Below are 25,195 nucleotides of genomic sequence, written 5' to 3'. Positions count from 1 at the left end.
GTCAACATGTTTATATTTATTTGCGAACGCATTTACCAATGTCATGTGTAATCAAATGCGAGTAATCAATTATTGCTGTTTTCAGTTCATTTATTGTCTTTCAGTTATTCTGATAGATAAATGTTTTAGCCGCACCCCAAAGGAGGCTGTCGGCCGGAGACAGACCCGGTGAGCGGAGAGGCCAGAGAATATCTCCAAAGAAATCTGAAAGTCATAGGGGCTCGAGTACCGTATGAGCAATAGCGTTGTCATGTTGGAAGAATGAATGATTGATCTCATTTTCATTCAGCAGGGCAATAAATAGATAAATTACCTGGGAACAGTATCATCAGTGACGGTAGTATCGAAAAAGATCGGCCCTATATTTCACACTCGTGTTATGGCAACCCACACTGATTTTCTCCGAGTGTAACGATGTTTCTCTTAAGGCATGTGGATTTTTTGATGATCAAATTCGTGTATTTTCGGAATTCATGTAGCCAGTTAGGTGAAACCAAACCTCATCAGTGGAAAAGGTCTAATCTAAAACACCCAACTGCGTGTTGGTTAGCAAATCGCTGAAACCATTCACAGTACGCTATTCATTTCGTTTGGTCCATACAATGTAATTCTCGTGCGGCCGAACTCCTCTGGAAAAGCCTCCCGGCCAACAACGCCACATGATAATTTCATTTTTACAGCAGTAGTTTTATACGGATACGTCTCCAATTCTTTGGTTGCGGCCTTACGTGTGGTCGTTAAGATAACCACCTCACTGAGTTGTTGAACTCCGGCACATGATGTCGCCAAGCTTCTGTTAAAATTGTGTGCCTGCTAGTTCGTGGTGCATTGTGAACTGAATCTGTTGTCTGGAATTTGCGAATTCAATCACGTTGTGGGAAAGGTCATGGCATCAGTGCTCTGGGAGAAAAAGGGGATTCTGTTTGTAGATTACCTCCCCATTGGGCAAACAATTACTGGAGAATACTATGCTAACCTCCTGGACAAATTGCAACAAAAGATACGCGAAAAAATGGCCAGGTTTAGCAAGGAAGAAAGTCACCTTCCATCAAGACAATGTGCACCTGCACACATGTGCTGGCGCCATGGCAAAATTAGACGAACTAGGGTATGAATTGTTGCCACAACCGTCTCATTCACCTGATACGGCACCATCAGACTTCAATCTCTTATCAAAATTAAAAATTTTTTCTTGGTGGACGAAGATTAACTTCAAACGAAGAATTGATAGCCACAGTTGACAACGATTTTGCAGGCCTGGAGGAAACTCATTTTCGAGATGGGATCACGGAACTGGAACATCGTTGGACCGAGTGCATTGATCTACAAGGAGACTACATTGAAAAATAAAAAAGTTCCAGTGATGTGAGCACTTTTTTTTTTTCTATTCCGTTCCGAGAACTTCTGAAGCCACTCTCGTAGGTTCGTTTCAGTAGTTGCCAAAGAATGCCAGGAAATAGGCGTTGCTGTGCATGCGCAGCAACGATGGTGTAGGAAGCCCGTATCTTTGTGCGTATAAAGCGTTATAAAATAAGAGACCTTATTTTACGTCATAAAAGAAACAGGACATCAGAGGTTATTTCAAGAACATAGGAATTTCGTAAACCATACTCAAATGTATAACTCTACTCGAAGTGCACATTCGTACGCCCATATTCACAATGAAGTAGGGCTCAACCTCATATTAGGCCTTTCTGTTTGATTTCCGATGTGTAAATTTCTTGGAGTGCCAAAACTGTACCATCTCACACTTCGTTCTTTATTATGGCAAAATGCCGCACATGTCAGAAGATGATAACGTATACCTGAAATTCAACAAACAGTTGGAATAGCCTATACTGTGGAATGGGCGCTTCCGCCTCGGCGAAAATATTAATTAAAGCAAAATTTCTTTAGCAAACCGACGAAAATAACATTTTAGTTTTGCAAGGCGATTATTGCCTGACTGCCAAAACCCTGGAAATAAAGTAAAATCAGAAAACAAACTAATAATCATACATTTCATCCTTCCGTAATTAGGTGACTATTTTAATTCATATGATAGCTCCCGGCCACAGAAATCCATTTTGTTTTCATTTGACGTGAGAGCTCTAAGAGGAAACAGCAAAATCACTAAACGTAAAAACGGGTCATGTGCACACTACCTCAGACTGCATGCGCAAATCTGGCACCTTGGGCACGCCAGAAAAATTTTTACGGTTTGAATATGACTTCAAGTGGCCAGAGGCGAAAAAAGGTTCTGCTCACATACCTGTAAGACAGAGGTGGGCGTGCGCTTGGGCCTGCTGACAACTGTTCAAACGAACCTAATAAAACAGTTGTGATGTCAAGCTCATTGGAAGTAGTTTGTTGTTACAAAGTATTGCATAGTCTTCGTCCTAAGGCCTTTGACGCATTTTGCTGTTGGCAGACGCTTGTGTGTGCATGGTATTATGTTATAAAGTTTTATTTTTTCTCTCATTTATGTTTTATTGCTGCACTATTATTTCGCAGTAAGGGGATATAGTAATATTCTTTGTTAGAGGATCAGTTTTTACCAGTCAAAATTACAAAAAATTAAGCGAAAACTAAAACAATGAAAAATTCCCGGAATTCCGGAAAATTCCAGTGTTTTTCCTGGACGAAAAAATTTCCGAGTTTTTCCCGGGGTGTTTACATCCTGTTAGAACACTTATTTTTAAAATGAATGATATTTAGTTTGTGTGTGTGTGTGTGTGTGTGTGTGTGTGTGTGTGTGTGATAGAGAGAGAGAGGGAGAGAATGAATGACGAAGGAATTCATGATACATCACAAGTGCTACCCACAACTCCTCAGCTAAGAAAGGTAACTATTCACAGTGAGTGTGGACACTTGTTAAAACATACTTCCCTGCATTACTCCTCTCCAGTGCGGCACTTGCTTGACCTGTACACTGCATTCCCATCTAGAATCAACCGAGTTAAGATGTGTGCACTATACTTACTTTTCATAAATCATTTGATTGTTCCAGTCCTTACTTTTGAACTGGCAGAAATTGGATCACTTCAGACTGTTGATGCTTCGTGTCTGACCACAGCCACTGATGATGTTGATAATAATACTATGTACTCAGTGCTATAGGACCCCTTATGTAGTCACTATTTGTTGTGCTGTCATTTAATTCAATTATCTGTTTTGGGGTGAGTAATGAAGCAATTTCTGGACTACTGGCAGGTATTATCTACATCTTGGAGAATACATTTTCTTGAGATTTTTAGCATTTGTTACATAATGTCTCACTTTTATCATCAGCGATGTATGGGACAAAGCACAACATATGTGTGTAGTGGGTGGACTGTGTGAGGAACCTGTAACCTCCACCACATTAATGTTTCTAATTGAGAAAAAGCAATTATTGATAATTTATATAATCAATATTAAAGTCTCACAAAATTGTAACAATAGTAATGATCTTTTGAAAATAATTTGGTTTCGAGACAAACAGAATCTAATCGTTTAGTTTTTGCCCCTCAGATAATTTAATTCTACCCCTCATGGGGTAATTACCCCCAGGTTGGGAAACACTAGCATAGCAGGTCCACTGAGTCAGGAAACTACGAGAAGGCAACCATATGAAAATAATCAAGCTGGAAGTTGTCACGGAAAGCATTAAAGTGGCAGATCGATAGTGAAGCTGGTGACTCAGTTACAACCCATAACTTGAGTCGTAACACATTACACCTTACTGGAAAAAGAACTGCTCATTTCTGTAACTGATTGTGTGTATCTATCATCTTAATTTTGTAGCTTGTATTCGTATTAAACTGGAAGAACACTGAGAATATTAATTCGAAAAAGAAAAATAGTTATTTTCTCTTTGAAAAAGAAAGCCTTAAAATAGCTTTGCACACGCACTTCTCTGCTCCATGCGGGTTATATAGTATAGTAGTCCTCCATCCCCAACCAGGAAGTTTTGATTTGGAACCGCTACGGTGGGGTTTGAAGACATGGGTGTCAAAAGAGGGCATTCCATCAGCTGACTTATTATGGGAAGACTGGACCCAAGTGCTGAAGTGGCAGGGACTGGCCAGAATGTTTGTTCCAGATTGTTGGAGGAAGTTCCAAAACGTTATAGAATCTTTCAGAAGATTCGAGAATGTTCCCGATCTCCGAGTTAACGGCAAATGCTTCCTGTTATTCCAAAATCTATTCCAGCATGTGAAATCAATGCATGCTTGAGAGGAAAATACAATTATGAACAAGTATAGGAGTTCAACTTTCCAATGATGATGAAGAGAAACATTTTGTGGAAAAAGTCCTAGAAATTAGTGAAGACAATCACCCAATTGATTGAGTAACTAGCCATATTGAACTTTCAAATGACTCATGCAACACTATCAACAGCTCAAATGAATAAATAGATAAAGTTGTTCAAAATTACTCAGGTTGGTTATTTGAAACAGCCATTTTACAAGTAAGAAAAAATAATATCTGGAAAATAGAAAGGAAAACCAGCATTTATTCAGAGAATTCCGTTCATATCTACTGAACTACCAACCGCAGTCACTGCATTTTGTGACACATGCTACCATCCGTTCTGCTTTTGTGTAGTATAGTGGTTGTGTGGTGGTAGCCGTTATTTTCTGGAGATGTGTGTTTGGAGTGGTCACTGTCTCACTGTAGTGGTCACCAGGACACCTTCTGCTCTTTTGCATCAGTGTATATTTTAAGGGAAAGAGTTCGAAATGTATCTATGTTGACAAGCTTTGATGAATATTTTCGAATGTTAAAATATTGCCGAATGTTCCAGAAAGTTCCTGTATGTTTTTAGCATTCTGAAATGTGTAGAACTGATTTGCACAGTATTTTATTTCAAATTAGGGTATTGTTGAATGCTTCAGTGAATTTAAGAGAACTGGACAGTATTTTCGAGCATTCAAGAGTAGCCTACTTTCTAGCGTGGCATACCACCATTTTTACGGTTTATTTTTAAATGTTAACTTTTGCTTTGTTTTCAAGTGATCTGGAATGTTCACAAAAAACAAATGAAAATAGAAACCATGTCAAGTGGGTCTTTTTCAGCTGGTGTAATTACAAAATATAACTCAATATAGGAAATAGTGACTTTGCATATAGAGATACATAGTAGTAGCTACGAAATCGTATTCTGAGATTACGAAAAGAAGTAACAAGATGATGTAGGAGCCCACCAGATGTGGCCTCACACAGGAATGTAGGATAGGCAAGCGGTGGGGCAGTGATGGAGCCCCTGGAGTGCCGGGGTCTTAATGAGACTTCAGTTGACAATTGTTTATTAGCTAGAGTTTTACATCCACTCTGTCTTCTTCCAGGCACTGCCTAGCAATGGCCACAATGAGTAAGTGTTGCATGAAGGCTGAGAGTAACATGTCAGGGCTGGTGAGTAATTTGCAGGCTCTGGCATTTTTGGGGGGTCAAATTTGGAAGGTAGGAGACCAGGTGCTGCAGAATCAAAGCTATGAGGACGGGTCATGAATCGTGCTTGGGTAGCTCAGTCGGTAGTGTACTCGCCCGCGAAAGGCGAAGGTCCGAAGTTCGAGTCTCAGCCTGCCACACAGTTTTGATCTGCCAGGAAGTTTTGTAGTTCAGGTAGTTGGTAATGGTAAAACATTCCACTCAGCACGCTCTTGTTTTTATGTCTGTCCAGATTAAGTGTAAGTCCCATCAGCTCTGGACCTCTGCAAGGCATGACAGCATATATACCTCTCTACCTACCGTGGGGAGAACCCCCCCCCCCTTTTTTTCCCAAATGTTATGGCTTGGTGGTGCCTTGGACGTAATGGATCAGAGAGATGCCCTCAAGAATGCAAACAAGCAGAAACAGATATTGTTTTACGAACAATCACTCACTCACTCACTCTTGATCACTAATGACATTCCAAGACCCGTCTGTTTTAATGACTCTGTCACGAGCTATGATATCTGCTTACATATCATTCTTATTCAATTTGTGTCAAAATCAGTGCGTGTAAAATACAGAAGAATTACTGCTAAGCTGTTTATGTCACTTAGTAGCTTTGATGGAGTACAGCTCACGTCCAGCATCAATACGTCACAACAAAATGAAAAGTTTGAGAGAACAGTCATGTGGTAGGACCAACAAATAATTAACTTTGAGAAAGGCGGCCGGCAGTTAGTTACAAAGTAAACTGTCAAACGTATACTGGGTGACAGCATACACCACAAGGTAACAACGTAGAACACCTATAATAAAATAAGTCAGTCTAACACATTGTGTAAGCCAATAAGAATAAATTATCCATTGTGTATACAATATTGTCAAATGGATCACCTCATGCTGGATAACAAAGATATAAAATACAGTATACTCCAGATTACTCAGGGTAAAATGGGAAGACGATGCACAAATAATTTAAAAACATGAATAATCAAGACCTTTCCAAACATGTATTCTTTGTTCAAAAGTTTATCCAAATTGTGTGCATAGGTGTTATTTTTCTTGCAGTGATAATGTCATTATAATTTAACCCCTCTGGACCATATAATTTAGAAGAGTATCAACACATTGTAGTGCAGTACAATGACTGACAAGGTTACTGTCTTCATACCCACTTTCACATTCACTGCCCTCTTCTTTATTTTGTTGTGAAGCAGCAGTCACAATTTTGGTACCACTCACACACTGTAAGCCAGGTTCACATGCATCAATCTACAACTAGCATTCTCAGTATTCTAGCCTCATAGCACCATTTTACCAATGCAATTACATCCTCATACATTGGCTGCATAATGGCACTCACATTAGGAGGTAAAAACTTATTTACAATAAGCCTTCATCAAATACGAGAACCATCACATCATGATGTGAAGGGGCATTTCAAGAAATAGAACAGTCTTCTGTGGCAAACTCTTCTCTTCTAGACGTCAATGAAATGATGGTACAAAGTGTGTGTGGATGCAGTTTTCAAAAATTTCACTATCCATCCATGCTCATTTTTGGTTGTAATAATACACAGGGAGATCCCTAGCTGCAACATCCTTGAATGCTTTTTCCCCTAATCCCTAGAACTCGACTTTGTGGTTCCCAGACGCAATATAGTTCACAAAACTGTAATATATTCTTTACACGACTTATCCAGGAGCACGAACTTCACTTACAAGCACTGGTTCCGGTTGGTAGTCATTTACAATACAGGCCACTTTCGTCTGTATTATATATTTGGTCTGGTATGAAATTATTTCTCCCACCAATTTTCAGAACTCTTCCCAGAAGGAATCAGATGCCACAACATTAGAAATAAGCCACTCTCCTTGCAGAGTAAGTCCACAAATCCTGTGACAACATTTGAATATGGTTTGCCATCCAGATGACGCATTAAATATTTCTGCTAACACTAGAGTGTCATGAAAAATTTAGCTTTTGTGGTCGACATCGTGCTTGAAACAGTGACACCTTCTGCTCGTTTTTCGGTAAACCACTGCAAAAGAGCAGCGTCTAACTTATCAAATTTAAATCTCTTCATGCTTTTTCATGCAGATGGTTCAGAAATAATATTTCATTTCCCAACAAAATCCTTATTTTGTGCTTATTCTTTTTAATAACTCCATTCCAATACCATAATCAGCATTTAGGTTTGCCCCCCTTCTCAAGTATTTCAGTTAGTTATAGTTCTTGTTTTAACGTCAGCACAGGTTTCTTTAATTTCTACAGTTTGTCTTTTACAAATTTCTTTTAACATACTTCATTGAAAAACACTAGTTAACATCAGAAAACTGAATTCATTGTTGATTTACATAAAACAGGCTGGCCAATAACAGTGTGTGTCGTGTGGCAGTTGTTTAAACAATGGAAATGGCACTTATTGTCACACAACGGGTTGTGTATTGCTAACGAAAAATGTTGCACATCTTTATTTTTTTAGAAGTGCGAATAATCAGCAAACCAGATTATCCGCACATGAATAATTGGGAGTACACTGTACATTTAAGTGTGCTGACAAACAGAACTGTCCACAGTAACCATAACCAAAACATAAATGCGTGGCTTGAGAAAATCGGCAAAGCCTGAAACTATCCAGACAGTAAACAAACAGACACGAGATGCAATGTACTGAGAGCATTTACATGAATTTTTTATGATTCTAACGTTTTGTACTTACATCATTCATACAAAACTGACAGTTTTGGTGTGTGATTAGTCAACTTACTCTGTTTTCTCAGTCTGTGCAAATATTGTACTGGAAACATCTTAGTGGTTGCAAGTAATGCAAACGAACACAGTTATTGGTATATTTCAAATACTGGTGCAAGGGTAATAAATGTATCAAACAACATGTAACAAGACTACAGTCCATACATGCTAGGTACATTTACTTTTACATAATAGTGAAGTTGGTAGTCTTATGTGAAACACTGTAGCCGTGTGTTAACTGATTGTTATGGGGTCAAGACTGTGTTACATGATGTTAGAAAATTGTAATAAATGTTTTAAAGTTGATCTGTCTGTCTCATATAAATCATTTCATAGTTAGTAAATCACAAATCACATGGCATTGTAAATAAAAGAACTACAAGCAATTTTTGTAATGGAGGAGCTACAAAATTAATATTCAATTGGTGTCCATCATGGAATAAAGTTAAAGAGTGCCAATTCAACCAGGGAAGACTGCAACTGTCTTTACAAATAGTGGAAATATTTGATGTCATGGGCATGGAATATGTCTGTCTGTATCTACCACTGAGGTTTAGATGAAATTTTCTTCTGAGCCCACTGGAACACTGCAAAAATGTTAACTTCTTTATTGGACTGAGCTCTTTTTGACAAAAATTTTGCATTATGTGGAGATTCAGAACTTGTTTGGCTACTCTAACATTCTGATGAGTGTGAATCTGGGTTGTATTGGCTTATTCCCCCAATCCAACTTCCACTTCTTTACGAGATGACTGACTTGGAATTTTTAGCCACTCTTCTTTACTGAATAACCAACTGCTGGAAACCCTCTTGACTAACGCTAGATACAGGAAGTTTTAGACTCTTTCTACTTATGAAATAAGTAGACATACAAACTTTACTTTTTACTGTATTTGACCCCCATACACCATAAAAATTTCACTTTCCACATGAATATGTAACTTCCTGCAAGTCTCTTGTACAGTCTGACGTTAGAAACAAATTGAGTTACAGTTAAAAGAAAGTTGGCTTGGATACAATGACCTTTCCTAACATGAATAATGAAATGAGTCTTGCCTCTAACAAGGTTGCTTCAAAAGTCTACAAGAGTACTTTTTCAACTGTTCTTGTTTTAATAACAATAGTCAATGACACAATAAGCACACTAAAACATCTATGGATTGCCCAACAGGTACTTGTTGGGTACCTTCTGACCGCCACTTCTATTTTCTTTCCACCACTGATTTTAAACCTGCACACACAAACATGTGACGCGCAGTAGGTAGGATTCTACCATCCGTAACTCATATCCAGAATATCATGTGTTCGAGACAGTAGAACGCTGAGCGGGTCTAGAATTTACACAGAAATTCTTGAATCACTACACTACTCTCAGCAAAGTGCACAAAGTCTTCTGAAGCCTCGGCACTCAGTTTCTGTTACCTCCTATAGGTTAAAAACTCTTTTTGATATCACGTGGTCTGTCAGCTCTTCTTCAATTGCTAAACTTCTGTCAATGTTGCTCCCTCTGTCAACTACTTCTGCTGAAAACGCAGTCAGTTCATTAATGGATGCAAAATTTACCACTCTTACAATTTCAAAATGACTCATTTACATCACTTTCCATCTTGGCTGCTTGGAAGAGTTTAGGCGATAGTTTTCTCCAGGCCCTGTGCAATGTATTTTTCACAGAGATCAAAGCAATTGCAGACGTTAAAACTGCATCTTTAATTTTAACACTACACTGGAAGACTGATGCTGCAATCTGAGCTTAGCAGCTTTTGCAGAGACATTCTTCAGTAACAGCACTTTAAATTTTGTATGATCCCTTGGTCCATGGGTTGAATTCATGATGTAACATTGGTAGGAAGATGTGCGCCAAAAATATTACTTGATGAATTCTGATTCTGAAGGTTAAGGTTGGCAAGTGTCAAGGATGACAACCACCTTAGAATTTGTAGATTGTTTTATTTTATCGAAATTTTTTTTCACAGTTGGAACTAAATGCCGAAAGAAACAACCTTTGAAAAACTCAGCTTTCATCCACGCACCAGGCTGGGCATTGGAAATAACCGGCATGTGTGCCACATTTTTTATAGGTCTAGGCTTATGTTGTTTCCCAATCACAAATAAAGGCAGTATGTGATCACATGAAGAATTTCCACACACTATGACAGTTATTCTTTCTATTATTTTTACAACCCTATGTACAGGACGACTCATCATCATTGTAAATTTGGTGTGGGGACAACTTACACTTATCAATAATCTCTCAAAATATTCTTTTGCACTCAGTTGCAGCAGTCTCATCATTGAATTTTATATCGCCAGAAGTATATAGTTTACAGATGCCATGATGAATTTTGAAACTATTACACCAGCTTTTTGAGAACAAAAGAACACCTCTGTGCACATCTACTCCCTTGTGAAAAAATTTGGCCTTTTCTATTAACATATGGCCCCTTTCTCTGACATTTCCTCTGTTCTCTTAGCACCGAGTCATTTATACTGAACTTCATCTACTGTTTCTACTTTCTAACTTAGGGTTTTTTTTTTTTCAGATTGCCTAACATCTAGACTTGAACTGAAGCAAATTGTGACAATTTTTTCTAGTTGGTTTTGGTTTTCAATGTCATATATAGCTGAAGGTGCAACATTAAATTCACTCATAATATTGCTTCGGTTCGTACCTTTTGCCACCCCTTATAATGTCAAGTTTTTGGTGCATTGTCAATGTCACTTTTGCCATTTTAGGTGTCCTTTTCTGTTTGGAAAACATATACTCTATACCGTACTGCGCTGTAGTCTACTTGATTCACCGAAGTAGCTGAATATTGATACAATAAAATGACTTTATTAAATAACTGTCAAATAAAACTGCACAGCACTGATGCAAATGTAAGTGCTGTAAATTTAAGACTAGTGAACAGAGAATTGTTGATATTAGCACAAGGCTACCAATGCAACTGCCTTATCTTGCAAGAATACTGTTGTGGATTGGCCAGACAGCCAACCCACTAGAAGGAAGCCGAAAGGCACGCGTTTAAACTCAGACAGGCTGGCGTGAGGTCTGGAACAGGACAAGGAATTGAGACTAGCAAAAAACGTACGTATCTTCTGGAATACTTAACTTTAATCCATAACTGGTGAACATCGCTCTTGACGGTACATGTTTTACAGAATCAATAGTAACTGGTAATGGCGCCTTGCTAGGTCGTAGCAAATGACATAGCTGAAGGCTAAGCTAACTATCGCCTCAGCAAATGAGAGCGTAATTTGTCAGTGAACCATCGCTAGCAAAGTCGGCTGTACAACTGGGGCGAGTGCTAGGAAGTCTCGCTAGACCTGCCGTGTGGCGGCGCTCGGTCTGCAATCACTGATAGTGGCGACACGCGGGTCCGACTTATACTAACGGACTGCGGCCGATTTAAAGGCTACCACCTAGCAAGTGTGGTGTCTGGCGGTGACACCACAAATACAATCACTCAGTGAGTTGCAGTCAGATCTTTTAAGGAAGCATTTGAGAATTCATGACATCTGGAAACAGATGGCTCCAGTACGCCAATATCAAAACTTTTTGAGAGGTGCTTTTGGTGCCCTGAAGATAGCATACTGAACTGCAGAAACCAGTTTCATCAACATTCACAAATTGACACAAAAAGTCCAGCAGACTGTGATAAAACACTGTCAGACATTGTGTTAAAATGTTATGCCAGATGCGCTTTGGGTCCACAGTGAGAAATTGCAGCACCCACCTCAAACGCAGTTTCTTCATAGCAAATTCTCCATGCAGGACATTATGCACTGGTTCAGTTGAGATGCCTGAAACCTTAGAAATCTTGCGAATTTCTATTCGGTAGTCTTGCATTACCTTTTTCATGGATTTTGTCAATGTTTCCTTTGTGGTGACCTGAACTGGGTGGCTGGAGTGTGCTTAGTCTTGAGTGCTTGTCCAATTGCATTTGAATTCATTAATCCAGAAGCAAACAGTCTTCAATAATTGTGCAGAGTCCACATGAATTTCAAGCCATTCTGTTTTGATTTGTGCAGCAGTCCAACTCTTCAGATGAAAATATTCGCTAACAGCATGAGATACTGTTTTCTCCATTTTCAATCACAGTTGGCACTCTAACCTTGCTGTACGTTGTTGAAATTCATTATATGATCCTTTGAATAATCAAGGATTAACCATGAAGGCACAACAAAAATATTGTGTTCTTTCAGGCAAATTTATGAGACTTATCAGTCTACTCTCTTATCGTTATCTGTGAATACAATCATGTGCAACTTATTCTATGGTCTCATTTAGCCTTTAATTTTTTTTTATGTAAAAGAGAAAATAAAGTTTTCCACAAAGTTCTTTGATCATAATTACACTTAGCATGGCACAACTATTTTTCTATAACCCCCCCCCCCCTCCTTTTCCTCAGTTCAACTGGAACACAAAGAGTCACAATCCGTGATGCTGACATTACAAATTAAGGTCATTCAAAAAAAAGAATTTATCAGAGCAGTATTACAATTGTAAAAAATCTGAAAATTTTATTTAGAATTGCACTAAAGTACAGTGTCAAAATGAAACAAAATTAATGAAACTAATTTACTTTTAGTAATGTTTTCTGTCTTTTTTGCCTAAAGGAACAATTTCCATGGCATGTAGAGTTCGCCGAAATTTCCTATAAAAGGCCAAAACTTCTGGATTTGCCCAGACCTGTTTAGGATCAAAGTCAAGAACCCTCAATGTATCAAAATTCTTTGCTCTGGACAGAGCAACATATGCCTGACCTGCCTCAAACACACGTGATAGAGACATTTCCACACAGTCCAGTGATAATCCCTGAAACACAAAAATAAATAATTATTAGCTAGCAAAGAAAGTGTGAGAGACATCACCACCACCTATCACAACAATGTCCTATTTCTGATATGTTAAGAAGAAACAGCTAGCTAATATCCGAACATGTAACATCATGACAACCAACAAATATGACAACGTTTAACATAAATTAATAACTTATAACAAAAAATATAAGTAACGTAATACCACATGTGCCTGTGTTTGAATACATCCAAATCCCTGGCATTCCGAAGGACAAGCACCTATTACCATTTGTGTAAGAAAAACATTCATGGATTATATGAAAGAATAAAGATGAATGACATACACAGCAATTCTCTCATGGTTGTATTTGTAGATGTTAATCTGACTTTTAGTGCTGCATTTTATTTTGTTTCAGGAAATTAAATAATTACAAAACCTCATCTCACTGTGCAGTATGAACTATGTTTTTATGTTCAATGACTGTTTTAAAAAAATATTTGTTAGAACTACAAGTAACACTACACAACTGATTCAATGCATAAAGGACAAACATCCCCATTCTCACTTCGTTTAATGTAGAAGATGTGAGAGTAGCAGGAACAACAAAAATTACATAAGAAACTCTTAAAACATATGATACAGTTTCATATGAATCCTTTGAAGTAACTTCACAGCTCAATAAGGGAATTTTATTTACAAAAGTAATGATGGAATCCTCAGTGTCAGAAACCATATTATATGTATCTGTCAATCATATAGAATATGTACTAATTTGGTACAATGTTGTTGAAAAAGAAAACATCCTATGGATTAACGATACAGGGCGAACATTAATAAAAACAATAAACTGCAGTGATGGATTCCTGACTTGACCTCTTAGCAACAAATAATCCTGAGTTAATAACGAGCATCAAAATGGATACAGGATTAGTGAACACAGGGTTGTCGTAGCGAGATTGAATATTGTAAACCCAAATCGTCTAACAATGAAAGAGAAATATACCTATTCAAAAAAGCAGACAACATTCACTTGATGCTTTCCTAAGAGACAATCTCCACATCTTCCAAATTAACAATGTAAGTTTAGACCAGTGTGGCTTGAATTAAAAGAAATCGTACTGGCAGCAATTGAGAGATTTATACCAAATAAATTAACAAATGATGGCACAGATCCCCCACAGTACACAAAACAGGTCAAAACACTGTTGCAGAAACAACTAAAAAAAGCATGCAAAATTTAAACAAATGCAAAATCTCCAAGATTGGTGATCTTTTACAGAAGCCCAAAATTTGCACGGACTTCAATGCGAGATGGTTTTCATAGTTTCCACAATGAAACTGTCTTGAAACCTGGCAGAAGATCCAAAGAGATTCTGGTCGTATGTGAAGTATGCTAGTGGCAAGACACAATCAATACCTTCTCTGTGTGATAGCAATGGAGATACTATTGGAGACAGTGCTACCAAAGCAGAGTTACTAAACACAGCCTTCCAAAATTCCTTCACCAAAGAAGATGAAGTAAAAATACCACAATTCAAATCAAGAACAGCTGCCAACGTGAGTAACATAGATGTAGAAAACCTCAGAATAGTGAAGCAATGTAAATCACTTAATAAAAGCAAGTCATATGGTCCACTCTGTGTACCAATTAGGTTCCTTTCAGAGTATGCTGATACAATAGCTCCAAACTTAATAATCGTATACAACCGTTCACTCAACGAAAATCGGTACCCAAAGACTAGAAAGTTGCAGAGGTCACACAAATATTCATGAAAGGTAGTAGGAGTAATCCACTAAATGATATGCCCATATCATTTACATCAATATGCAGCAGGATTTAGGATCGTATATTGTGTCAGAAAATTAGGAATTACATAAAAAGCACGTTCTATAGACATACAGTCAAAATGGATTTAGAAAAAATCTTTCTTGTAAAGCACAACTAGCTCTTCGCTCGTACAAAGTGTTTAGTGCTAGTGACAAGGGATTTCATATTGATTCCTTATTTCTGGATTTCCGGAAGGCCTTCGACACTGTATCACACAAGTGGCATGTAGAGAAACTGCAGGCTTATGGAATATCGTCTCAGTTATGCAATTGGATTCGTGATTTCCTGTCACAGAGGTTACAGTTCATAGTTACGGATGGAAAGTCATAGAATAAAACAGTAGTGATTTCTGGCATTCCCCAAGATAGTGTTATAGCCCTTTGCTGTTCCGTATCTATACAAACGATTTGGGAGACAATCTGGGCAGCCAGCTTAGGTTGTTTGCAAATGATGCTGTCATGTATCAACTAGTAAAGTCATCACAAGATAAAAACAAATTGCAAAATGATTTAGAAAAGTTATCTGTATGGTGCAAAAATTGGCAATCGACCCTAAAGATTGAAAAGTGTGAGGTCATCCACATGAGTGCTAAAAGGAATTTGTTAAACTTCAGTTACACGATAAATCAGTCAAATCTAAAGGCCATAAATTCAACTAAATACCTGGGAATTACAATTATGAACAACTTAATTTGGAAAGAACATACAGAAAATGTTGTGGGGAAGGCTAACGAAACACTGCATTTTATTGGTAGGTCACTTAGAAAACTTAACTGATCTACTAAGGAGACTGCCTACACTACACTTGTCCGTCCTCTTTTAGAATACTGATGCACGGTGTTGGATCCCTACCAGGTAGGATTAATGGAATACATCGAAAAGGTTCAAAGAAAGGCAGCACGGTTTGTATTATCATGAAGTAGGGGAGTGAGTGTCACTGAAATGATACAGGATTTGGGTTGGACATCATTAAAACAAAGGCATTTTTCGTTGCGGAGGAATCTTCTCACAAAATTCCAATCACTAACTTTCTCCTCCAACTGCGAAATATTTTGTTGACACTGACCTACATAAGGAGAAACGATCACCATGATAAAATAAGGGAAATCAGAGCTCATACAGAAAGACGCAAGTGTTTATTCTTTCTGTGTGCTATACGAGATTGGAATAATAGAGAATTGTGAAGGTGGTTCGATAGACCCTCTGCCAGACACTTAAATGTGATTTGCAGAGGATCTATGTAAATGTAGTGACTGGAATGGAGGCAAAAGGTTCTATGGACATGTATCCAGAAATACATCATTGCCACAGTAGATGGTGTTGACAAATGAAAGTTCCTCTGATCACATGCCGTGTGTTCCCTGTGTGTTGTAGGATGTGTTCGACACAGCGTACTATAAGCAGCAGAATGATCTTGTATTCATGTCAGAAACAACCATAAATGGTGCTTGTGTATGGCGAAGCAGATGGAAATGGTTGAGGCAGCACGGCTATACCAAAACAAGTACCCTCACAGCCACCAACCACACCACACAACAATTCAAGCCCTCTTTGGATGTTTGTGTGATCATGGGTCCTTTCAGGCAAATATGCAGGGAGGCGGTGGACTGTACATACACCATATTTGGAGGATGAGGTGCTCCAAGATATTGAGATGAACCCTAGTAGAGGCTCCAGACAAGTGGCTTGTCAATGTGGTGTAAGCCAAAGTCTGATCATGTATATCCTTTATGACAGCCACCTCTATCACCTGCAATCCCTTGCGTGCCGCTTTGAGCAGCTGTTGTGGCACGGATGCAATGAAGCTCTGTACTGTGTTCTGGGATGACTTCTTGTCATTGCGTGCTCACTGTCCATTACCAGACACATATTCGTATGATCTTTTTTTCATCATATCCTGTCAGGAATCTGTCCCTTCATGTTTTTATTGATGTTCATCCTGTATGTGTGGGCATTACTTAATTCCCAAAAGGTGTACCAGGTATCAAAATAGACTAGCTACTTGTAGATATAATAAATACAATACACGAAAAGATGAAACTTACAATTAGGAAATAACATGATAGCCAGTTAAATTTTATTGATGATAAAGCTACAGAACATCAAACCGCTACCTAACATACATCAGCCACCGACAGAAGATACAATAATATATCAGGCATCAAATCACTCGTATTCTCAGAAACAAGCAGCACATTTTTCACACACTAAACATAGTTCTCTTAAACAAAGACAATTACTACAATGAACTGAATACCAACATGTAAATACCCACAAATGTTAATGTAAATAAAGCTTTAGTTATTAAAAAGAAAGAGGAAGGTACACAAAATCATTGATAAGGACAGAATCCATGATAAAAATATACACACGACCGGAGTAGTAGTACCATATTTTTAGGCGATAAAGCATTAAAAACAGATGTTTTGTAACACATTGTCCCCTTTTCTTCACAGTCAGATGAAAGGTGTTCATGTAAAACTACCATTTTGGTAGCTAGCATGTAGAGAATTTCCCCTGCATGCACTCTTGATTTTCACAGAGACAATGGGGAAAAGTGTGAACTTAGGACACTGGCAAGGTGCGATGCTGTCTAGAGTCTCCATCTGCTGTGGGGGTTGCATTTAAACTTCGGTGTTGCAGCTTGGCAGTGTTTTGGAAGGCACAGAGCAAGCACCTCTGCTGTCAATGTAAATGGCACAAAAAACAGCTTACAGAAGCTGAGGAGAAATGTTGTACTGTTATGTTATGTTCTGGGATTCACTTCAGATGGTATTGTGACTAATACGAGATTTATCACCCAACTTATAAATGTTGAATATAAGACCAACAAAATACAGAATAGTTCTCTAAAAAGACAGTTATGTCATTTTGTAGCGAGTTAGCATAGATGTGAGCTCTCTTGCAGCTCCCAACCTTCTGTAGACAGCGAAAAAGTCTCACAGTACATGCAGTGACAGTGCATAGCAGGTCGACAGCATCAAGGTAACAAAAGATGGTGACTGTAAATCTTAAATAAGGTAAAAGTGATCATGAAAAATAAAGGGTGACATTGTTAGCGAAGTAGTTGGTTCAGTTACAACTGATAACCAAAGTGATGAACACTTCATTTTTGCATCGAAGGTGAAGAATGCGAGAGGCGCTGAAATAACGGAGCTCTTGTGATAATTTTCAAGAAACAGCTGAAGAATATACACCATTGCCTACAGCAACCCAATGTGATGATGGTATTTAATAGGAAGTAATTCTGTGCTTTGATATAAATCAAAGTAAGTCTGAGTTATCGCAAAAGAAGAGAAATAAGATTAATTGAGCACAACAACCTGATCAACAAGAAGAAATATTTGTGCGCTGAAATGAACATCGACACATTAATCACAAGACATTATGTTGATGAAACGGAAGATTTCAACATGCTGATGCCAAGGCTATTAGTGCAGCAGTGATCTACATCTACATCCATACTCCGTAAGCCACTTGATGGTGTGTGGCGGAGGGTACTTTGAGTACCTCTATCGGTTCTCCCTTCTATTCCAGTCTCGTATTGTTCGTGGAAAGAAAGATTGTCGGTATGCCTCTGTGTGGGCTCTCATCTCTCCGATTTTATGCTCATGGTCTCTTCGTGGGATATACGTAGGAGGGAGCAATATACTGCTTGACTCCTCGGTGAAGGTATGTTCTTGAAACTTCAACAAAAGCCTGTACCGAGCTACTGAGCGTCTCTCTCGCAGAGTCTTCCACTGGAGTTCATCTATCATCTCCGTAATGCTTTCGCGATTACTAAATGATCCTGTAACGAAGCGCGCTGCTCTCCGTTGGATCTTCTCTATCTCTTCTATCAACCCTATCTGGTACGGATCCACACTGGTGAGCAGTATTCAAGCAGTGGGCGAACAAGTGTACTGTAATCTACTTCCTTTGTTTTTGGATTGCATTTCCTTAGGATTCTTCCAATGAATCTCAGTCTGGCATCTGCTTTACCGACGATCAACTTTATATGATCATTCCATTTTAAATCACTCCTAATGCGTACTCCCAGATAATTTATGGAATTAACTGCTTCCAGTTGGTGACCTGCTATATTGTAGCTAAATGATAAGGGATCTTTCTTTCTATGTATTCGCAGCACATTTCACTTGTCTACATTGAGATTCAATTGCCATTCCCTGCACCACGCGTCAATTCACTGCAGATCCTCCTCCCTCCTAGTGAGTGACTCTTTAGAAGCTGACCAGTGTACCTTCACTTAACAGTGTGGCAGCTGGTCAGCTATGGCAATGGCTACACATTGGCTGGTAACGACACTGCTTCACCCATGCACAATGCAGCAAACAGCAAGCAGTGCGTGCGATAAGGTGAGCTGCAAATAGTTGCAAGTTAAATCTTTTTTGGTGCTATTCTGGTTGTGAAGTAGTGTTGATATATGTTCTTCTGATTTTTTGTGCTTGTATCTAAACAGAATCAGAGGATTTCAGTGTTCTTGGGTAGATAATAGTGTTGTTATTACTGTGTGCATATCAGTACTCACAAAATGGATAGCATTGTCAGGAATTTTAAAAACCTAGTATGGTTATCAAATGGTGGTAAAGCTCAAGCGGAGCAGCTAAACAAATTACACAAGCTGTCAAACAGTATTACAATGCAGACCTCAGAAGAAGTATGTACAAAAGTACTCTCTTTAGATAGGAACATTTTCAATATAGTTTGACCTTAGACAAATTACCTAAGGAGGGACAATGTGAAATAGAAAATCAATGTGATACGGTCAGGAACAAGGTTACGCAACAGTTTAAAGAAGTGAGTGATAAACACGAATTCAGAGATATACATTGTCAAATATTATAAATACAAAGTAGAGTGGAAACCTTGGAACAATGTAAAGATTTTGGCTCAGTAATTAGTGCCCCATATGCCGTGATTAGTATGGAGGAGCTTCTACAAGAGTTAGCTGAACATAAGATACAAGAGAAGAATAGTATTAACTAGTGTTCCAACTAATTCTTTGAGTGATATTGTACAACATCAGAAGGACATTCAGCGGTTGTGGGACGCATTAGAAAATATCCAGAAAGAACTTAGAAAATAGCTATCATTGGGTTATCAAATGTTGTCAGAGAGGAAATCCAACTTTGAAGTAGTATGGGTTTATCAAAACATCCTCCAAAGTTTAAATCTGATGGGGAAGTGCACCGTACTTATTATCTGCACGTATTTTCTAGATCGTCACTGGAGATGTGGGAAGATCACAAGAAAATCAACTTTGCCCTTAGCTATTTTCTAGGGGATGTGGCAAAATGGTGGAAACTCACTCCCAAAGATTTTAAATCTTGATGATTAAGAAATACATTGATGGCGCTTGACTGGACCTAAATATTTTGAAACAAATGGAAGAAGCATGCCTTTCAAAGATATACTACAGTTTGTAAAAAATAGAACACTCAGAAGCAATAGTTTGCCATACACTAAAATAACAGGACGTGTAGAAGAATGGAACCATAACAAGTGATTTAAATGGCAGAGGGGCGGCATGCACATAGGCCCAACAACACACTCTTCTGTGTGACCGGACAAGCAGTGTTACACAATGTTCAGTCGTTGCGGAGCAGTCATAAGAAGCGGAAATGTGTAACCATGTGCCACTACACCTTTCCGACATCACAGGGTTGAGTAACAGCATGTGAGTGTGTTCAAACAGAGCAGAATGACTTTTCTCCAGGAGGTAGATATGGAACCAGTGGAGATAAGAAGGCTGTACACATATCTGATAGGGTACAGATAATACGATCTAAACACGGTGCGTGATGACTGCCATCATCTGCTGATCCATAACAGACAGAACAACCTAATCCATAGTGTTGGTGCAATATTGGAGCACTGGAATGGGTGTGGACTTGTCAGCTTTGATGATTTGACGCAGTCTTCTGCAGGCTGGACTGTTGACGTTCACACCATTGCACTAGCTTCCATTGACCAGAATCCATCAACAAGGCCTGCAATGGGCACATGAACATCAACTCTGGCAAATTGAGTGCCAAAACACAGTGTTTTTCGGATAAATCCGTCATCAACTTGTCCTACAGTGATGGCTGCATACACGTTTAACTTTCCCATGGTGAACGCAATCGGGCAGACTATATTGTTGAGCAGTGTAGTGAACAAACCCCAAGTGTAATGGTTTGGCGTGCCATTGCCTGTAACAAGTGATCTCGCCTCTAACATCTTAAAAGCAATCTGAACAGCTACCGCTACATTAGGGAGGTATTACCGCCCGTGCCTCTTGCATGCCATTCCACATGCCACGTCTCGGCAGGACAATACCAGGTCACATGTGGTTTCTAATGTGCAAGACTTCTTCGAAGAACTACAGGTACCACTGCTTTCCTGGCCTGCCCATTTGTCTGACATGTCCAAGATCTGCTCAATCAACAACTTGATTGTTCAGATCTTCCTGCAGCCATAGTTGATGCTTTGTGGACGAACCTATAATCTATGTGACAGGGTATTCCCCAGCAGCATATTCAGGTGCTTTTTGGATTCCATGCCATGAAGTCTAGAAGCTCGATTACAGTATTTGGTGGTTCTACTGTATTTCCAGTCACAGTGCATGTACTGGTCTGCCAGACTTATAGTTTTTCTAGTGTCATGTAATCAGCGGAATAAATTTCATTGTGGTCATATCTCCCTGTCTTGACATTTCACTTTTTCCTTACAGTAGTGTATTAGTACACAGCTTACTTCATTACCCAAAAAGGAAAATTTGGTATAGAGGATGGACAATCATTACTAATTTGTTGATGTGTATTGAAAGATTACACATATTAAACAAAGAATACCTTGGAACATTAGTTACTGTGTTCACACCAGTTGTATTTGATGCTGCAGAAACAAGGACGTTGCCATGTCATTTACATTACACAGAAACAGACTATTTTTCTTTTGTATGGGGAGCAATGACAAGGCATACAATTTTTCTCTTAGTACCAGTGACACCAAAATAATACAAATATGCAATAAACATAATACGTAAAAATTATTTATGTGCTCAGCGTTGCTTTTATGCAACACTGGAAATGTAGCGCAGTGCCCTGCGATACAAATAATGTTGCATAAATTTAAATGAAAGATGTATGACTGCTGGTGATTTAAGGAACTATTTACAGGTTTTGAACCTGAATGATAAAATATTCTGACTTATAGTTACTCAATATATGGCTTGATAACTTTATAAAAAATGTTAACATTCAACACAATAGTTAATACTTGGATATTCCACAGATCATAATTGTTGAGTCACATGATTATGTGAAATGGGTCAGATCTAGCAATTTTTATTATTGTCACATTGTTTTTAAAAATTGTATTATTCTTTATTTCCATCTCTCACCTTTTCTTTCTTTATTCTAGTACAACAAGATGTCTGCCCTGAAAACTGATTATCATTAAGATACTAAACAGTTACCTGTGATTTATGAATTGAGAAAGCCCATGCAAGTCTAAGTGGTAGCTGCTTTCTTGTAAGTATTGTACCTCCAGCAGCTTTCACAACCCAGCGATCTGGACGAATAACATACTCTTTTCTGGAACAGAACCGAATAGCTGGCATCCCTGTTTGAACATAAAATGAAAACTCATTTCAATGAAGGGAACATTTAAGACTTCTTACTTCTTAAATTTAATAATTCTGACCAACAACCAGAAAATCATTTTGTTTGTGTTCCAGGATAATAAATATAACATTCACAGGCAACGGGAGAATGACTAATCACTCTTTTGTCTTTTTTTTTAAAAAAAGAGAGAGAGAGAGAGAGAGAGAGAGAGAGAGAGAGAGAGAGAGAGAGAGAGAGAGAGAAAAGCTATAAACAAAATCAAAATTGCAGAAGTGACACACTTGATTCCTCTGCTCACAGTTATCTGGATCTCTTCCTAGTTTCAGCAGGATGACTAAACTTTATTTCTTCTACGTTGCTTTTAAAATATTTCAAAGAACTATAGCGAATGAACTGATGCCTGCTGTACACTCCCATCTCATCCTCTACTATCTAGTTTCTAAATCAATAAACTATGTACAGGGTCAAAACTAATTGAAATTGTGTGTCACCAAAAATTACCAACCTTTGAGAACTACGAAAAGTCTACAGGTGTGATGGGAGAAGGTCAGGGGGTGGGTGTTGGTGGAGACTCTTTGCTGAATTACAGGTCAAGTACTAAATCCTTTGCACATGCTGAACTAAATCTTTTAACCTTCAAAAAGCATTTCAAGGATGTTGACAAGAGACCAACATCGGCCTCAGAAGCATTCTTCATGGCTCCACTTACCAGAGACTGGTTGTGTGTGTGAGTTGTGCTTTTTTGTGTGTGTGTGTGTGTGTGTGTGTGTGTCATCTATTTTCAATAAATGCCTTATTGGCCAAAAGCTCATTTTCCACCAGTCTTTTTGTTATGCCTTTCTGCGACTCAGAATTTTCACTATATGGGGAGTAGCAAGTATTCCTTTCGTACTATTGCTTCATTTTTATAGGTGAAGTCTAACCAAATTGAGACCATTTCTGGTCCTTTCCACTACTGAAACAGAGAAGCTTGAACTAAAATTTAATGTCATGTTTTGGATCATGGCACCTGCAGTTCCAAAACAATCTTTCAAATGCCTGCCATTCAATGATACAGAAGTGGATGCCACATATTACATTACTGTGGTGTGATACTTTGTTCATAAACCCAGCTCCAGGGGAGGACACAAAAGCATACAACTGTATCGAAGACTCCTTGTGAACAAATCCCTAAAATGCTACAAGTGAAGAAGACAAATGGGTTTGCAAACACCTATGAAGCCTACAGTTATGCGCCTCATTTATATTCTGTTAAAGACTATCTTGTTTACAGAGTTCCACTGATACTATCTGGACACCTACTTCACTCCCTACGTGGGGCAGAGGGCACTTTGTGTACTGATGTCTCACCTTACCTTCCTGCTACAGTTGAGAATGATATGTGGAGAGGATGACAGTTGATAAGCCTACATGTAAGCTCAGATCCCACCGCTTTTACCTTCATGGTCTTTTCATGCAATATATGTAGGAGAAAGTAATACAGTATTTCCATTTTTCTAGGAACATTTGATTGTGGAATTCTAACTGTGAAGCACATAAGGACATGCAAAGCCTTTCTTGAAGCATCTGATATGGAAGATGAGTATCTGTGTGATGCCACTGCACTTAAACAAACCTGTTACAAAATGCTTTGTCATCCTTCGAATTTTCCTTATTTCCCCTGTCACTTCTAAATGGTATGGGTCCACAACTGACAAGCAATATTTATGTATCAGATTAATTTCATTCACAGCCAGTAGTCATTTTTGCCAATTATGTTAAACGAAAGGTGATTAATTACGTATATGTTTTTATGTAGTTAAGAATATTTCCACAAAAAGTGCTTGTTAATTAAAAGTTGCCTTCATATTAATTGTTGGAGTTGGTTGATTTGGTTTGGGGTATAAAGGGACCAAACTACAGGGTCATCAGTCCTTTTTCCCTCATGCAAACAAGGCTCAAGTTAAAGGAGCCAGAGAAACAAAAAGGGTGGGAAACTAACAGGGAACCACACTGAAAGAAGAAACAAAAGAAGCTAACCAAAAGGGGAAAACATACACTAAAAGGAAAAATAGTGGAAGGTATTAAAATAATCTAGCAGCTGACCAAGGTTGGCTGATCACAAGAATAAAAAAGGACGAGCCAGCCAGTCTGCAACGCACTAAAATCTCCAGCCTAAAACAGAAGGTGAGATGAACACACACAGGGGCAAGAACACCACCAACACAAACGTAAAGAAAGAGTGAGGAAGAAGAATGGAGGGAGGATGAGGTCTGGGAGAGAAAGCCAGACCCTTAGATTGTGATAAAAACCACCCTTATGAACAACATCAGCCATAGAGACATTGTCACCCAACACTAGCAAGGTGCTCGGAAGATTAAAAGTCCGCTGCAGAGCAGCTAAAATTGGGCAGTCGAACAAGATGTGGACGACAGTCATGAGGGAGCCACATCAACACCAATGTGGATCCTCACAATGGATGAGGTGACCATGTGTTAGCCAAGTATGGCCAATGTGGAGCTGGCAAAGGACAACAGAGTCCCTGGGAGTGACTTGCAAGGATGACCGTCACATATTCGTTGGCTCCTTGATAACATGTAGTTTATTTGGTGTACTAAGGTATCCCAGATCACAAAAACTTTGCGGCGGGATCCTGACAAGTCCTGGAGTCCAAATGAAGGTCACTGAACATCCACCATTGCCGAGGGCATAAAGAGACTCCTGGATAGTCAGTAATGAAGGGTGGCTAGGGAAGACTAAACCAACAAGATCGGCGACCACTGATCCATCAGTGTAGACTACTGTTGTTAAAGGTCTGCATGATAGACAAGT

The 25,195-nt window shown here is 38.7% G+C and overlaps 1 protein-coding gene and 1 long non-coding RNA gene across 2 annotated transcripts in view; one reads left to right on the top strand and one right to left on the bottom strand.

Annotated features, from left to right (window-relative positions):
• The first annotated feature begins 2,386 nt into the window (after window positions 1-2,386).
• LOC126236350 (uncharacterized) lies at window positions 2,387-24,128 on the top strand. Its single transcript, XR_007544899.1, has 3 exons — window positions 2,387-2,427; window positions 23,658-23,796; window positions 23,885-24,128. It is a non-coding gene; the product is annotated as an uncharacterized LOC126236350 (long non-coding RNA).
• The window catches only part of LOC126236349 (ATP-dependent DNA helicase PIF1), a 115,081-nt gene continuing 102,530 nt past the window's right edge, over window positions 12,645-25,195 (bottom strand). Inside the window, 2 exon segments of the mRNA XM_049945581.1 lie at window positions 12,645-12,965; window positions 22,237-22,382. Coding sequence (XP_049801538.1) covers window positions 12,735-12,965; window positions 22,237-22,382 — 377 coding nt within the window. The 3' untranslated portion in view covers window positions 12,645-12,734.

This window comes from Schistocerca nitens, chromosome 2 (assembly GCF_023898315.1).
Source record: "Schistocerca nitens isolate TAMUIC-IGC-003100 chromosome 2, iqSchNite1.1, whole genome shotgun sequence".
NCBI lineage: Eukaryota > Metazoa > Arthropoda > Insecta > Orthoptera > Acrididae > Schistocerca > Schistocerca nitens.
The sequence above is the reverse complement of the archived record's forward strand: the minus strand, read 5'-3'. Positions and strand labels throughout refer to the sequence as shown.